Genomic DNA, 18,642 nt, shown 5'->3' with positions numbered 1-18,642 from the left:
TCTCACAATAGAAGTTAAACTGAGTTTTATAATGTTTTACTTAAATTATTTTTTGATTGTTACTAGAACACTTTCTGTCTAACAAGTTTTTTTAAATTGCATATTTTAGTGTAACTAAAAAAGTAAAGTTAATAAATCTTCTTGCTAAAGTTAACTGAATGTAAAAAGATGTATGTACAATTGTTTGTGATAGCTAATATAAAAAGTTGTATTCTATTTACATTGTTTTGTTATTAAAATTCTTAAGATTTTTTTTTGACTTAATGTTAGATCAAATGTTTTGATTATTTAGTAAAATCAACGATATCTAGTTGGTGATTCTGATATTAACTGAGCTGCTTTTAAATTAGTATAAGTTTGAATAATCACATGAGAACTTTGTTATTTATACCTGTTTTCAATTATATTTTAAAATACTAACTATTTTAAGTAGTTTCAAAACTGTTTTTATTTATTTAAGTTTTAAGCTAAATCAGTTATTAAAAAGTTAAAATAAAATAAGAATTATTTAAGGTTTTCAAAACAATTTTTTTAGTAAACTTTATGTAAAAAGTTAAAGTAGCTTGTTTTATTTAAAAAAATTAAAACTAAAAATAACTCAAGTCGAAAAAAATTATAATATAAGTTGGAAATTACATTTGGTAATGTTTATTAAAATTAATCATGTTTGGTAAAAAGATTATATTTAGTAAAAAAAAAATTAATTCGGGTGCACGGCAGTTCAGTTTCGGGCAATTCAAATTGTTTAAAAAAAAATTTAAAATGTAACAACTCAAAAATAAAATTAATATATAACATAAAAGTGTAGGTCTATTTAATATTTTTTTTACTTTAGACTAAAATTATACCCAAAAATCTGTAATTTTAAGATCCTGAAGGAAAGTTTATAAACCTTGAGAAAACTTTCCGAAAATATATGGCAGCGCTGTACAGCTTATTTATTTCATCTTGCAACATTTTTAATGTATTTGAAATTGGCTAGAATAAATCGTAAAATATATTAATTATTTATGTTTTAAAATTATTTATTAATATCATATTATTTTTAATCAAATTTCACCCGCTTTTTTACTGTTAGAAAAAATATTTATGACTTTTTGAAATTAGACCTATTAAACATTTTTGAAAAATTTGAGTTGTCGGAATTGCCATGTAACCATTGTATTTAAAAAAAACTAGTAATAAAGTATATGGTAAATATTATAATTGATATTTAGAATTTTATTTACCAATTAAAGTTTGTCTAAGTTTAAATTAAGTTGTAAGTACGAGAAAAGTAGTTGTAGTTATACTTCAAGAAGATAACATTACCAAAAGTGTTATATAGTTATCACTTAACATTTCTAAATAAAAAATAACAACAGTTCGTAAAATTTTTATAATCAATCTTAAATCGCGCTTTCTTCACATTTTTTAAGCAAGTATATTGACCATTTTATGTTTTTACAACTGAGTGCCAACCAGAAAGATTTAAAAGAAAAATGTCAGTCGAAATTGTGAGTTGCAAAATTTTGCGTACGACCGTTAACGTTTTTAACGTTAAAATCCGGTCGGATATTTTATAATTTAATGTTCGTTTAAGTCCAGTAATTTAATACTTAATAACGCTTCTCTTTTAATTTTTAAGATAAGTGTTTAAAAACTTATGGGGTGAAAAAATAAAAAAACAAAACTTGGCGGGCAGCATAACTTAAAAAATTGTAGAATTGAGATGTTTTAACGTGAGTTTTAGAAAAATGTTGATTAAAAAAAAACAATGTTTGCGGTTATAAAAACTGAAAGCATATTTGCTATGAAAAATATTAGCCGTTTTACACAAATTGTTTTCTTAAAGCTAAATAATAAGTTGTACGTCAGAGATTTCTGCTTAGTGAGTAGGTCTGTGATTTGTACATCACCCTTAACAAACTTATCATATGGTCAGAGAACGAAAAACTCGCGATTATGTAAACGTAGCCCGTCAAATCAAAAAATTACTTAAGTCTACTTAATATTCTTGGGTTTGCAACAAAGAGTAAAAAAGTGTAGGTCTTAGACATAATTGACGAAAGTTTTGAAACTTTTATTAGGTTTTTTGGGATTTGTAACGTATAGTAAATAAAGTTCATGTTGCAAATAAGACTACGGCTTGCGATGAATTTTATTTTCGAGTTTTCGGCCGCAACCACTAAATGCTCGCAGACCTCCTTTCTAGATGAAATGAACTTTTATAAACAATTTTTTCGTTTATAATTTTCTTTTTAATAAAAGCTGTTGTACAAGAGTAGTTGAAATTGAACGGTCTGCAACTTAATTTTATATTAAAAAATATACAAAACGTTTAAATTGAAAAAATACGAATACAAACAGTTATGAATGAGATTAAAAAAACTGTCAGTAAACACTTTGATGCTCGTTTTAATTTGGCACGAAGACAAACCACTAACTCTGTTTCAGAAAGCAAGGTGCAATTTTACACTTTGAGTTTATTAAAATACAAAGTGTTTCATGTATTTTACTTGGCAATGCTTACAAATAACAAGCTCTAAAAGAGTGAGGGCTTAATAAATTATACTAACAGCATACTAATGAAAACGAAAATGTAATTTATTTCATTATTTATGTTAGTTAAGAAGGTTTGATCATTAGGGCACAAGCATTCGCTAGACTGAGACCCGGGTTTCGTTCTTATTGAAACTCGTCAGTCAGTCTGAAGCTTGTGGTTTGATTGACTAATAGTTATGATCAAACCTTCTTAACTTTAATCTCACGACATAAGAAAGTCTAGGCATAAGTTTTGTAGACTTTCGTCGGTGATTTCTTTGTCGATGTTAGTGTTAAAATTTTATTATTATTTTCAAATATCCTCAATTTTTTTAGATGTAGGATTATTTAAGTTCTTGTTTTAGATTTTTCGTTTGTGTTTACTCTTGTAAATAGTTTATATAAGTTGTCTTGTAAACGAATGTCCTTAAAATCTAAGTCTTTGCTGAACAATTTTAAGTAACCCATTTTAGATAGATGCAGGATTATTAAAATTATTGTTTAAATATTTTTTGTTTGTATTTATTCATGTTAATCGGTTATTTAAATTGTCCTGTTTATGAATGTCAATATAACCAAATGATAAGTCCTTAAAAATATATTATTTCTATGCTGACTAGCTCTACATTGTTAGGTTGTGTTCAGACCCTCTCTTTTTACATATCTAATTTTATATTTGAAAAAAAAAACGCAAAAATTCGGCTTTTATGAATAGAAGCAAAATATTTATTAATTTTTTAATGCTAAACAGAAAAGGATCACTGGTGTATTTATAGAAAAAGTAAAAAAAGTAAATAAAGTCCACTATGAATAAAAAAATAATAATTGCTTTAATTATCTATACAACTAAAATGCTAAAAAAGTGTAAGTAAAAAAAAATTGATCGTTCTGAATACTTATTTATCTTGTAAAGCAATAAGAAAATAACTACTTTTAAATTTATGACTATGATTAATAAGTTAATCATAGTTTCTAAAGCTATTAAAACTATATATTTTTTATGCTAGTGGTTTATTTGTGTCTTTTCAGAACTTTTTTTTTGTTATATATTTAGCGTGATTTTTGTTTTTAATAAAAAAAACCATTGCTCGTTTTAATTAATTCGACCATGCTACGGACAGATCTAGCTGGTCTTTTTTTAATATGAATCGCGGAATTAGTAAATCACTAGTTGAAAGTTTTTTTAAACTTTAAGATGGTTATGTGAGTAGTAGTTTATATACATTGTCTACAACACACCCAATAATAAAATTTAAAAATTTGGTTTTCCTTAATTCAAGCTAGCGCTAAAATTTTTCATTTTAACTTTGAATTAAACAAAATGTTCTTGATTTCAAATCTTACTGTTTAAAGATTCCTAAAAATTTAGCTAAAGTTTTAAAACACTGTTTAAAGTTTTTGGAAAAATAGGTATTTTAACTCATAACAATTAAAATATATTAAAAAAATTTATATGAGTTTCTAAAATTTAGCTTGTTGTAACTTATAGATATTTTTATATAAGTGGGGTAAAGTACGATATTTTTTATACGAACAACTAAAGGAATAACACAAAAGCTTTCAAATGTGTCTATCAAATTAACTGTTAATTTAAAATTATTCAGTCAATTATTCTTAAAATTGTACATGTTTTAGTTTTTAGAGAGTGTTAACTAGTAAGACGAAGAAAAAGTAAATGAGTAATTAACTAGTAAAGGGGAATGTCTAATAAATATCAATTAGATTATTATTTATATTCCTGCTAAGGGGGACTTTATGAAAATTAATCAGAAACTTTGATATAGAGTCTATGATGTATCATAAGTTATACATGTTAAAATATACCACAAACTTTTTGTGTCAAAACTTTATTCCGACTAATAGCGTTTCACTGTTCTCAAATAAACAGACCTTTTAACGTTAAATTTTATGTTAAACTGTGAAAATATTTTACTGTGGTTTTTGTGGTATACTATCAAAATCCACCCGTTTTTTTATCTTTTTATTAATTTTTTATATATATTTTTGCATTTAATTAATTGATTTTTATTTATTTTTTACTATCACTATTACCTCTAACCCTTACCCTTGATCGGTAAGCGGTTTTCGAATTTCACCGGGTGGATTTTGAACGTGTCCCGGTTATTATAAGTAGTTTAAAATTTCATTACAGTGACTTCTAATGTTTAATATTTTATATGTGTAGCGACAAAAATCAAAAACAGTTATTACTATTTAAACTTAAAAACTTACTTTTTATTTTCAGTTGAACTTTATTTTCAAAAATAGAATTAATATTAAGAAAGCTACAAACAAAAAATTTCTTAAAATAACTTGCTTAAAATGAAACTTTCAAGTTGTTTAAAAATAAGACAGTTTAAAACAAACTTTTTAGACTAAAGTTATACTTTCTGATATCAATTTAAAAGTATTTTATTAAAATGTATAACTGAGTTTACATAATACTACATAATACAAAAAAATTTTTCCATTTTTCGACGATGTCTATAAATCAGCTGCTATTTTAGGTTTATAAACAAAAAGTTAAACGATATAAACGAATAACATAATTAAACGAATATTAAAATTTCTCTACTATATTTAATCTAAGGTATAAAAAAAGTAAATAAGTACCTTAAAAATAACTTAATTACTAATTTTGCAATTTTTAGATTCAACTTATACTTATTTATAGTGATCTATTGAATCCAACGTTCGAACTCGGATTCGGACGACTCCTAATCTTAAAATAAGATTCGGTAGACTAAATGAGAAATTTCGTATTCGGTAGACCACTTTAAACTTTTTGAATTTTACTCAATTGTTTGTCAAAAGTTAAATAAAATGCAAAACTAATTAATGATTTCACGCTTGAGTGGATAAAACAGTACTTTTTAACACTTATCTTATAAAAGCCGTCTCAACTTTGATTTGGAGTTTTAGACACAGTATAAAAACTATAACAAATTATTTTTGTTAGACTCTGAAATCAAATCAAGTACATAGTTAAGGCGTTTAATCTCAGCTTTTTAGATAACCGCTCTTACTTATTCATCATATGTTTAGTTTTTTTATGTTTGCTCGTGAACCTATTTCGCTTCAAATAACATTTTGGCTTTTCTCTTACGAGAACATAAAAAAATAAGTATACTTGTAGGTAATTTAATTTATTTCATTTAAGTAAGGTTTTCCTCAGGTCACCTCAGTTCAGTGAAATCTTGTCTGCATAGCTCAGGCCTTACCAGGATTTTTTTACTAATTATTTCTATTAAGGCTATTTTGAAAATTTATGACATATATTTTATGGATATATTTATGAAGTTTTTAGTAGGGAGCTCTAGTTTACAAAGACCATGTTATTATTTAAAGTATATTTTGTTTGGTTAATATGGTTTTCAGTGTCCATTAAATTTTTTTTGATTATTTATTTAATTGTGTCATAAATGGCTTGTGAGAAGGATTGTAAGACTTATATATATTTTATTTTACAATTTTCTTAACTTTAAAAAAACTTATCTTGTTATTGTGTTATTTTTGGAGAGCCTGTTAGTTAAAATGAAAAATCTCAGTTATGATAAGGTTTTGTTTTTTGAGATTTTTCATATAAAAGTCAATTATTTATACAAAGAAAAAAAAATCCAACTTAAATATGTAACCCTAAAGCAGATGCTTGCATACTTTTAGCTATATACTTTTATGTTAATATTTTTTTAAATATATTTAACTGATTTGACATATATGTTATAACTTCAAACATTTTAATATTTTTTTTTCAAAACAATGTTATAAAGAAAAAAATCTGTTAATAATAAAATCTTAATTAATTTTTGATAAATTTATGTTTTATTTGATGTTCTATTTTTTGGAATGAAATATTGTTATGAAAACAAAATCTTAAACTAGTTCAAGTTATATCATTCTTTTTAGCAATAAGTGGAGACCTTTAATTGTTATTTATCTTTAAATTATATAATATTTAACCCGCATTGGTTGAATGAAAATTTTGAAAGCAAACATTTGGCATTGCCGGGAAATGGAGGATGAGTAGTAAGCACACTGGCCAAAACATTTGTAATTACATTCAGGATATGATTAGTAATTAGAATATTACCTTGGATCATGTTCACGTTTTTTTGCGAGACAATGCAAGAAACATTAAAAAGCACAAACAAAACAAAAAGCCTTGCTTCTTGTTCAAGATGTAGATTCAAGGTGGAACTCAACATATCTTATGGTAGAGAGACTAAAATAGCTAAAACCAGGTGTCCGGTACTATGTGGCTAACTATAAAAACGATCAAGATTCTATTATTACAGCTAAAGGATAGCAACTGTTTATTCACATTATTCTACTGCTGAACCTTTTTTTGTAACAAAGGAGTGTAGTAAAAACAATGCATTGCTCTTAAGCGTGATCCTGTATGCAAGATCACTGGAAAAATTTGTTAATACTAATAAAAAATCAGAATAACTATCAAATGTTTGTAAAACTTTAGCCAAAAGTATAGGAGAAGATTGCAAAAAAAGTTCTATACTAGGAGTTGGCAACGTTTTTTATCGGGCCGAATCCGGAGAATTTTTTTCTTTGGCAGGCCGGAGCATTTCAAATTAGTGAATTACCAGATCCAGTATCCGGATTATGCCTTTTTAAATCCGGATACAGCCGGATCCTAATTTTAAACTATTATCCGGATCTGATTGGATACTAGTTTTATATCGAGATCCGGATCCGGTCGCATTCTAACTTAAAAAGAAGTTTTGGATTTGGCCGGAATCAAATCTAAAAGATACGGTTGATCACTTTTCTGAATCCTTCTAATTTACAAAAAATTCTCAAACGTGACAACTTAAAATGAAGATTGAGACATGTCAGATGTTTATATAATATCTACAAACAGAATTGACATGGTAATTGAAAACGGTTTGTATGTTAAATATAAGATTTAAACAAACACTTTGCTTTGAGTTATTTGATAAAAAGATAATCTAACTAAGTTAGAACAAAACAAAAATAAAGACAAAATGGTTTTTTATCAGTAGACATTAATTTGAAAAGCCATTTTTAAAAATGATTTTATGTCAAAATCTTACAGTTTTGTTTTGTAAAAATATAATACAAAGTTTTATAAAAAATTGTAATATTAAACTTTGCGGGCCAGACACATCTAACACGGGCCGGTCAATTTCATCTGCGTGCTAACTTCATTGCAGTTCAAAAAACGGTCGGGACCGGTCATTTTAACTCCGCTGACCGTACATTGCATACCTCTATTCTATTATAGTGTTAACAACTAAAACATAATAACAACAAATTACTACAAGTCACAACAGCTGTTGATCCACGATATCAACTTTCCGCTTTCCCTTTTTACCTCAAAAATAATGTTAAAAAGCCTATCTCTTTCGAGGCTGATCAAAAAGGTGATTCTCCTATGTTGCCACCAGAAAAACCAAAACCACAACCCTCTTCAAATTTTGATCTGAAGAAGTTTTTAACTTACTATTCTTTGTTTAAAATAAAATCAAACATAGCTACACAGGAGGACGAGCAACAGTATTGTATTCATGAAGAAAATTAAGCATAAGTTAAAAGGCTTTTTTGCTATAGAGAATTGGAATGCAGATACTGAAGAGGATAAGTCTTAAACTAGTGGAACTTGAACAAGACAAAATACCCACATCTTACCAGTTTTGCTAGAAAATACCTTGTTGCACTATCATCTTTTGTGTATTCTGAAAGATTATTTTTTGAAGATGGTAATTTGTAGGAGGAAAAGCGTAAATGATTGCTTCCAAAGACCGGCGAAAAACTTTATTTCTCTACCACAACTTGAAAAAACAAGAATAGTCTTTTGTAGAAAAAAAGACAATTTTTGAACTTGTATTTCGTTTTACATTTTTAAACAGTTGTTAAGGTTATTATATATACTTTTTTGTAATGGTAAAAGTTTAATTCAAATGAAATTAAAAAACTTTTAATTACAACTGTTATTCATTTACTTTTTTAGGTGTTTATTTTAGTTGGTAAAATTTTTCAATATATTACGGCTCCATGTTATTTTCAATTGCACTTTGTTTTATAGATATGAACACTTGCAAAAGTTTATGTTTAATTCGTTTATGGTCACAATAAAAACTAACTCTTAAGTTAAACGTAAAATGTTTTAACTTTTTTTGTAATTTGTTTTCTGTTTTTAGCATTTATCAAAGTCGATGATTTATTTTATTTGCACAAGAAAAATACAGGTTAATTGATTTGTTGCTTGCAAGAATATCAAAATATTGAAACTAAGTTCTTGCTTGATTTTTTTTTCAGCAAGACATTCATTTTTTTCGTTCGCTTTTAAAATAAATTATTTTTAAATAAAAATATATTCATTTATTAACATGTTAAAGATGTGGTTGCTTAGTTTATTTAATAACTAATATTATAACAAGTATTTACCATTTATAGACTTGTATTGTATTTACATTACATGCAGCTTAAATATTTAGAATTTTAATTATTACAATATTCGTAGTCGGACTTGGATTCGGATTCAGCCGAATCCAAAACTTTTGCATTCGGTAAATCATTACTTATTTACTTATAACATACAGAAACCTTTTAACTAGGTATGCACTTTAAACACACTACAAAATTGCATACCCAACTGGCAGTGCGTAACTAGGAAATTTTGGTCTTTAACAAGCTACATTAAGCCAAATTCAGACATTTTTAAATGTCTATCTATTTAAGCAAAATCCTCAAAAATCATAACTTTTATTATAAAAACAAAAAATATTTTCGTAAAGTTCAATAGAAGTCTTGAGTATCAACTTAATATATGTATTTATATGTAAGTATATTGATATGCATGTATATTTAAATTTATTATTAACACAATTTTTTTTAATCCATCTTGTGCTTCCTTATACCATTAAATTTTTATAATACATGTATCTATGTTTGCACTAACTTTAAAAAGATAAATACTAATAAAGTCGATAATCATGCTATTATTAAGTTTTAAAAACACTTTGAAAACAACTAGCGAGCAACAAAAAGTGTCTGCTAAACCCAAACGACAAGCTAAACGAACATACATGTTTTTAAATGCAGCTAGCTCTAAATATATCTCAATTGCAATGTTCTTTATTTTTATTGATATTGTTTCATATACGCCTCTTAAGTTTTGTTATTTAATCAAGGTATGAAAGTGTCAATTGTAAGGTTCTTTATATCGCTTTTTACATCTATGATGCAGCCATGGGTTACGTAAATGTCTAGTTTCTTGTTTACTGTTTATGAAATTTTATTTTTGACTTATATACGCTTTTTACATTTATGTTTCAATGATTGGGTTTGTAAATGGTAATTTCACTGTTTAATATTTTCGTTTGTCTAAATTTTATATCACTTTTAAAGTATTTTTATTTCTGTGTTTAAATATAGGGTATGAAAATTTAAACATCTGTGTTCGTTAATCAAAGAAAATGTATAATGTTTGTTTAAAATATTGGATTTTAAATACAATCTGTAAGTTCAAACTTATTTTCTTGCTTCTTTAGTTTTAATTTAATAAAGTAGTATTTATTTTTAAGTATAGTAACTTTAGCACACTACTTTCAGTTTTTTTTTTTAATTTCAAGGAAAAAAAAAGTTTTGAACACACCCTTCTTCGGCTAAAAAGTGCGTATCATATCGGTAGTACGTAGTGCGTACGATATCGGTATTACGTACCTATGTGACAGGTTACTGTACATAGGTTTAAATATCTACTAAACTTTCATAGAAGCTTATAGAACTTCTAAACTTGTGTTTCTTAAAGTGGACCAAGTGGCCCCCAGTTAGCCAAGTGTCAGATACTCAGCCATGAGCAGCATGGGGGGCATGAAGTCATAGTTTGAAACTTACACTAGTTTTGGAGTTTAAGATGAAGAGCAAAAAGTAAAAGGTCTTAGGTGTTTTTAATGGTAGCTTGGAAACTTACACTAGATATTCTGGAGATTAAGATGAGAGCAAAAAATAAAAGGTTTTAGGTGTTTTTAGTAGTAGCTTTGAAATTATACTAGATATCCTGGAGTTAATGATGAGAGCAAAAAACAAAATATTTTTTAGATGTTTTTAATGGTAGTTTTTTTAGGAATGTTGTTGAAGGGGACCATAGATTTTTTAAATTCTTTAAAGGAAGTCATTTGAAAAAAGTTTTGGAAACCCTTCCTAATCAATCGATTATCTTTAAAGTATATTTTTAAAATTGTTCAAAATAATAAACTGCGCAGTCTTCATAATTGCTTATTAATAAAACAGAAATGAATTTATACAACGCAAACTTTCAAAGATTTTTTTTCATAATAGGTTCTTTCACAGACATTTTGCAAATGAGGTAAATTGATAATACGGCAGTATATTATTAATTTCTATATCTCATCCCTAACCTACCTTACCAAAAAATATTTTTCAATAAAAGTATGTAAAGTATTAGCTAATCAGAAATACCTTATATTTGCAGCTGACGCGTGCGCAACTTTTAAGTTTAATTAATTAGTTGAGTAAAAACGTTGTTTTAAAAAACAAAAACGCTCTTATCATTTTACACTGTTTATAATTAAGTTAAGAAAACAGTATTTTAGTATTTGTTCATAACAAAGTTTTAATACCAGAACTATATTAGATATTTTTGTTGCACATAATAAAAGCCTTATTGTTAACGATTGATGCTGATATAAAACAGAGCATTAATAGTTCTGAGGTAAGGCATTAAATCTGAAAAATGTGTAAATTCATCGTTTCTCTGATCTAAATGTTTGTTTCTGTGCTTCGTTAATAAAACTTTATATTATTTAATCAAATCTTTAGGTCGGCCAAATAATAGTTTTAGACATTATTAACAAATTTAAAAATAAAAAACTTCAAATGAAAACTTAGTGTTTTTGAGTAACAAATAGAAATTGCCGCAAATCATCTTTTTAAGACTTTAAAAAAGTGTATCTAATATTTTTAATTTTTTTAGTAAAAAAATATCATCAAGTAAAAAAATTAGATTACATACAACTGTTTAGTGTTAGAACTATAATTTTAATAATATGTAGTTTTGAGTAGTTGTAACTAAAACTTTATTGAAAAAAATTATAGCAGCACAATTAAATAAAAAAATCAAAATAATTTTTTTTAGAAAACACTTAAATAAATTATATAAAATTTTCTAACTGTATTATTATAAATTTCACCAATAAAAATTAATAGATTACAAGCTTATACAATACTATTTGGTCAATAAGGCGAAACGGGCTCACGTTTTTCTTCATTTTTATATGAAAGCAATTAACTAAAACGATATTTTACTGACTTATTAATTTTAAAATACCTATTAACTAGCCTAAAAAAAGAAAAATTTTTTAATCAATTAAACTAATTGTTATACTGTTTACGCTATTATATTACCAATAAAAACTTAGGAAATATATGCAAAACTTTACTTATAATGCTTAATCAGTTCTATCATTACTTAAACAGTTAACAAACCATGCATGATTGTAATATATAAACACTTAAATTAAAAATTTTAATAACGTTCTAGTTCATCATAATCTTCCAGTAAATTCGGAACCGGAATGAGCTGCGGATCGAGGTCGGTTTTGTTCAAACCGTCTTCGATACTCGGCGCTTCGAAAAGTTCCACAAATTCGAAATTCGGACCCGCGTTCTTTTCGGCATCCACGGCGTCCAGCACGTACAAGCTCGTCTCGGAAACGAACTCGCAATCTTTGAAAATCTTGGCCGGTTTGAAGTTCTCGTCCTCCATCACGATTTCCACGAGGTGGCTGGTCAGGTTGCGGACGTACACGAACTGCCGTATCTCCTCGTCGGTGGGCCGGTCCCGGACGCCGTGGCTGTCCAGGACGCTCAGCACGAACTGCAGCTTGTCGTCGCTCGCGTTGAACTCGTCCGTTGACGCGATCCGGTCCAGGAACGCGCGGAACGGGTGGGGTATGACGGGTGCGTGTCCTGTAAAAATAAAATGCATTAATTTATTTTATTGCTAATTTACTTAAATAATATGTATTTATTACAACAAATATTTTCATGAAAAACTTTGGAAAATATTCCATATTCACTTATGCAAATCTCAATCCACACCTTTAACAAGGTTTTCGTTCTGGTGGGCCTCTTTCAAATGCGCTTCGGGTAGCGGTACGCTCAGATAAAATCTTTTCTTGTAGCTCGCATGATGGGGGCCGCCCTTTTCCTTCAAGTCTTCTTTCAGGAGGGCCATCTGTTTTTCTTTCAACCTTCTTATTCCCTTGGTGAAGCTGTTCACGTGCTTCGGCAGAGCGAACTGCTCGAACAAAATTATTTCGCGCGACCTCATTTCCACTTGGCACCCTTTTTTCTTGCTGGTCCGGTCCCGCTTCTTTATGTATTGCTGGCAGATATTTTTCTTGTCCATTTCTATCTGAGAATTAAAAAATCAAACATTTTTGAAATTATAAAAACTATTGATACACACTTATAATATAAAATAAAACAAATATAATTAATAAACTAGTTTTACTTACATAGAAGAAAGCATATTTTATAAGTTTCAAATAAAAAATCATAAAAAAAAAAACAACTTTTAGCTTAAACAAAAACAAACTAATAATTTTATAGACTTCTTCTATAAAAAATAATAAAAAGCAGTATAAATATAATATATTAAATATTAAAGCAGTGCCTTTTCTATTTTAGTACGTTTACGCCATTCTATGCTTTCAACAAAAAAACATAGAAAATTTTTTACACTATAAAAAAATTAAGTATCAAAATTAGTTTATTGCTGAAAAAATACACAGAATTACTTTAAAAACTAACAAAAATTAACCTGTTGTTTTTCAGCATACGACTTATAGTATTTACTTCCACAATGGCAACACTTCAGATCATGTCCTTGAATCACAAATGGAATTCCAGTAAACGGTATTTTCAGCAGATCGCTGGTGTATGACCACAATATTTTATCTGAAAAAAACAATTGCATCAAAAATGTATTACTTTCTCATTCAATGTTAGAAAGCTTTTGTATCATGTAAGTATTGTTTTTACAAAAACTTTTTTAAACTTTTATGTGATCATTTAGATGAAAATTGAAAGCAAAATTCTATTAGCTAGTAGGAACGTCAAAGAGCTCTAAATTAAGAAAAAAATATTCATTAAGTATTTGAACGCTTAAAGGACAGCATATAAGTATGTAGAAATTAAACAAACAAAAAAAAGCTATTTTAAGAGTTCTATTGAATATTTTGAAGATAGTCTTATATTTTGACATTATTGTTAGCCTACCAAACTTATCTTCAAAAAATATGTTCAGGGCTTCATGCTTTTATTATTTATTTTTAAATTAATAAGTAAGCTTATCAAAACATAAAAACAAATTTCATTTTTTGTTTTTAAAACAACCGTATGTATGACAGATAGTATAAATTAAAAAATAAGACTACATACAAAACTTTAGTTTCTTAAAAGTTATCTGTTTTGGTTTTACTTATTATAACTGCATTGAAAATGCCAATATTTCAAAATAAAGTACTAACTTTTCTAAACTTTAGTTTCATGCTTAGTCTTTTCAGTTATTTTATAAAATTATACAGATAATAAAATTAAACGAAAAAAAAACGTTCTTTATGTTTTGTTTTTCAAATATTTACAAAACCTTTCACAAATCAATAAAAATCTAAATTTAAGTAGCTTTAATTATTATTTACTGAATATAAACTTTAAATACATTGAAAGGTTACAGGGCGAGGCAATAATCAACTATTTATCTATCTAGATCATTTAAACAAACTAAGTAATAATATGGTTTCAACGTTTAAAGTTTTAGAAAAACATAAAAACTGGATAAAAGTATAGTATTTTAAATAAAATTAGACTTTCTACATTCTTGTATATATTTAAGTTGCTTAATGGTAAACGTTTATTTAAAAAACATCAAAATATCAGATATTTATAGTTATCTAGATTTTATTCGCTTGCAAAATGTAATCTAGTAAAACAAACAGCATTCAAAACTGCGTTTGTAAACCCTACACGTAAACTTCAACTATAGCATGAGACTATTTTAGTTTAGGAATGTACTTTATTAATAGCTACTTGTTTTTCCGTATCTACTTGCTTTCGAACAACTTTCCGATGTTCTTTTCGAGGAGTGCCTGGTGGAAAACTTGACATTGCACACACTCTGGTATTCGTTGAAAAACTGTTACATATACAAGTATTGGCAAGTGCTTTTTTAATGCTTAAAAAGTATTATGTTCAAAATATTAATTAAAGTTGAAAATTACATTGCTTTGTGACCATTAGTTTTATATAATTTTTTTTTTTTAATAAAAATGGGAGCTCATAAATTTAAAGGCAATTGTGAAGTCTTAATTGATCTTAAAATCTTATATTTACAAATACTTTTATACTGTAGCTTCCACATGCATTCTTAAGCTTAATAAAAATTTAAAAGTTTTGAGACATAATGAGTTTAGGTTGGAGAGTTTAATAGGGTTTTGTTTGTCTAAACAAGAATTTTTGAACTTATTTAAGGAGTTTTAAAGAGCACAATTTTCTACTTATTTACAAGGTTACATGAAAATTCAGATTCGCACAATTTAAAATTTAGTGATGACAACATATTATATTTAAACAGTTTTCGTTTTATAAAAACATTTTAAAGCTAAAATCAACCTTTTAGCAACAGAATTATACTTAAAATAATTCAGCTTACATTATTGTAATTATCTTCACCGTCGATAAAGCCTATGACATAGCCTCCATCTACTATTTTTGCACATTTCAAATATTTTTCCAGCACAGTGTAGGCTGACGGTTTGAAAGTTACCTGATTTTCATCATACTGCTGGCAGTCATTTTGGTAATCGTTTAAAATATCACTTTCACTGCACAAGGCATCATCAAACTGACCACCCCAGTTTTCACCAATCAAATCAACCTGGTCCATTTGCTTTGACTAAACTTTCTAATATTAGGCAAAAAATTAGATGGTGGTGACAAGATCTTGATCATTCATCATAATTGAAACAGTATGAGTGAAAATAAAGTTTTAAAAGTATATATAGTACTAAGGTTTAAAATTATTAACAACAGCTTTGTTTTTGATAATAAAAACAGCTGTATTAAAAAGTCTAATTTAAAAAATTAAATGTGTAGTTTTTATAATCTATTTATTATACATGTAATTGAATTTAAAATATAATTATTAAGGTTTACATAAAATTACTAAAAACAGTAGTGTACAAAAATGAGAACAATTTTTAAAATTATTTTATTTGTTTTTATTATTTAATAAAAAAAAACACTCAAAAAGTTGTAGTGTTATAAAAAACATGAGTTTCAATCTAAATATTTAGAGTTTGGCTTATGAATTTAAAAATCAATTCTACAGTTTTTGATTTTAACAACTTTTGTGTTTCTACTACTACGTTTCTAAAAGTTTTGTCTTGAAAAAATTTAATAATAATTATTATGGGGGAAATATTAGACAAAGTATAAAAGAAATTTAATTTGCTACATTAGTGATAAAGATTTCATTTTGTTTTAAAATTTTAATTAGGTTTAATATAAAAAAAAGAAATACGTTATTGGAATCAGTTCTTTTTTAAAGCACATAACAAAAAATATAATTTCAGGGTTGCCACTCTTTGAGGCAAAACAGCCAGCCTGAGTTAATAAAAATTAACTTAAATTAAGGAGAAAATTAAAAAATTTAAGCAATAAGAATTAAAAACTAAAAAAACAAAGCTTAAATTCTTAACAGAATCATAATACAATTGTAAGACTGAGCATCTAGAAGAAAATAAAATTTTATAAAAAAAAATGTTTTATAGTCATATATACTACAAGGGGTAGGCTAACAAGCGGGCTGCATTTAAAAATTTGTTTCAACTAATATAATTTTCTACTGAAAAAAATATTTAAAAACTCTATTGTTATCTTTTAAAGGTAAACCTATTGCCTAAACTTTTTATTTCAAAAAATAAAAGTAAACATTTGTTTTTAAGCACATTTAAGTTGTTCCTTTTCCGACCCCAGTACTAACCGGATCTTTATTCAATCAAAACTTGCCATAATTTTACAAAAAAAAATTAAAAAAAACCATGATTGTTTTGAATTTTAAAATTAAAATAAAAGTCAAAGTAGCCTTATTTAGTGGAAACTCTGTAAGTAACTTCTATAAGTATAATGTATTAAATTGTATTATTTATTAAAGAGAATAAAGAATTGAAGAATTTAGAAAACTTTAAATTTAAGATTAGTTGATACCATGTATAAAATACAAAAACTTTATCATTAAAAAAACTTTCTTTAAAAAAGCTACATACTTGTTATACTTTTAAGAATTATATACATATTAGGATTTCAAATCTATTTTTACTAAAATATCCTCGCAATTTTGTGTAGTAATCTTATAGAATTACTTTATAACTTTGATTAAAAAAAATCTTACATGTTAGAATATTTTATAAAAATACAACACAAAAAAATGCATTTCGTAAATTTAAATTACTTAAGATAACTATATCAGCTTAAAAATCATAATTTTTGTACATTGTTTAGTGAAATTAAAAGTTATAAAGATTACAAAACATCTTTAATAATTTGTCATTTCTTGAAAAACAGTTTCAGCTATTATGAAACTTAAGCTATTATTTATATGTTAGTTGTTTATTGCATCAATGTAAATAAAATCAATTTGTGACAATGAGTAATAGATTCTAGCAGTGCGAGAACAAGATGATTTTCAACAATGCTTTTTGTGCATTTTAGTTCAAATTATATGTTGTTGAAACTACATTGTAAACAGGAAGAGGTCCCAGATGTTTTTCAATTTTAAAGTATTGAAATAAGCTGAAAAAAAATTTAGAAGACAATTACAAAAACTTATATACAATCACAAATAGATACAAATAGATTTAAAAATTGTTAAACAATAACATTTTTATAAAACTAAACAACTTGAAACAGTTTCAATTGTTCAAAAAAAAATTATTAGGGCTTTTTATCCTAAATAAAAAAATATTAATGCAAAATTGATATAATAAATAGTAATTTATGTACACAAAACTTCTACAAACTATAGTTTATATAAGGGTTTCCCAAACTAAGCCAAGCGGTCACAATTTGAAACTTACATTAGATATTCTGGAGTTGATAATGTAGAGCAAAAAAGGAATTAGGCAGTTTAATGGTAGTTTTTAGGGAAATATTGTCAGAGGGTGCTATAAATTTTTTAATTTTATTAAAGGGGTCTTTTGAAAAAAAGTTTGGGAAACCCTAGTTTATATTAAACATCGAGTTGCCACTCGTTTTTTCAAAAATTTTTCCAGGTTTCTAAAAGTATACATTTTTTGGACTATTTTTAGTCTAAAAATAATTTTAAGTTAAGAAACTGTGTTTAATAGTATAAAAACATTGAAAAGATACTGTAAAGCTACTTTAAAAATGTTTTTTAATAAAACAAATTTTTGATGATGATCAACTTTTTTTTATTTATATGATAGATTTTTTGGGTCAAAATGAAATTTTACTAATCAACATGTAAAAATTCCAGTTTTTTTTTTTGTGATTTTTGTGCAAAATTCCAGGTTTTTTTCAAAACTTCTCAAATTCCAGGTTTTTCCAGGGTTTTTATGCCTAAATTTTCAAATTCCAGGATTTTCAAAGTTTTTCCAGGTAAAGTGGCAACCCTGTAAACATGTTTTTAATTCATTTTCTTTAATAACAAGGTATAAATTAACTTTTGAATAAATCTTATACATATGTTTGAAAAAAGAGAAGATACTTTCACTCTTTAAAGCAAAAAAAAAAAAATTGCAAGGTAGCTCAAAATTATGAAGTAGAATGATAAGTTGTTGAAAGCTACATTACTAGTTGAACCACAAGGTATAAATTTTAATTAATAAACAGTAAAAAACCCTGTAATAAGCTTTTATTTTTACATTTTTATAACTTTGAAGTCAAAACCTTACAATATTCTTGTAGAACAACAGCTTCAGTGTTAATTAAACTTTTTTTATAGTTTAAGACAACTTTTTTATTCTGAATAAAATATTAAACTTACACTTAGTAAAATATTTCATTTATTTTTCACAATAAAAGTATTCAGTTTTA

At 26.3% G+C, this 18,642-nt stretch overlaps 1 protein-coding gene across 1 annotated transcript; it reads right to left on the bottom strand.

Moving 5' to 3' along the window:
• Positions 1–11,717: 11,717 nt before the first annotated feature.
• LOC145842589 (uncharacterized) lies at positions 11,718–15,481 on the bottom strand. Its single transcript, XM_082950058.1, has 5 exons — positions 15,239–15,481; positions 14,617–14,722; positions 13,349–13,485; positions 12,625–12,940; positions 11,718–12,492 (listed from the first exon to the last, which is right to left on the bottom strand). The coding sequence occupies exons 1-5, from the start codon at positions 15,470–15,472 to the stop codon at positions 12,050–12,052; spliced, it is 1,236 nt and encodes a 411-aa protein (XP_082806184.1). The 5' UTR covers positions 15,473–15,481; the 3' UTR covers positions 11,718–12,049.
• Between the last annotated feature and the right edge of the window lie 3,161 nt (positions 15,482–18,642).

Source organism: Thalia democratica, chromosome 8 (assembly GCF_965202585.1).
Source record: "Thalia democratica chromosome 8, ktThaDemo2.hap1.1, whole genome shotgun sequence".
Classification (NCBI taxonomy): Eukaryota; Metazoa; Chordata; class Thaliacea; order Salpida; family Salpidae; genus Thalia; species Thalia democratica.
Note: the sequence above shows the minus strand (reverse complement) of the source record. Positions and strands in the feature narration are given on the sequence as shown.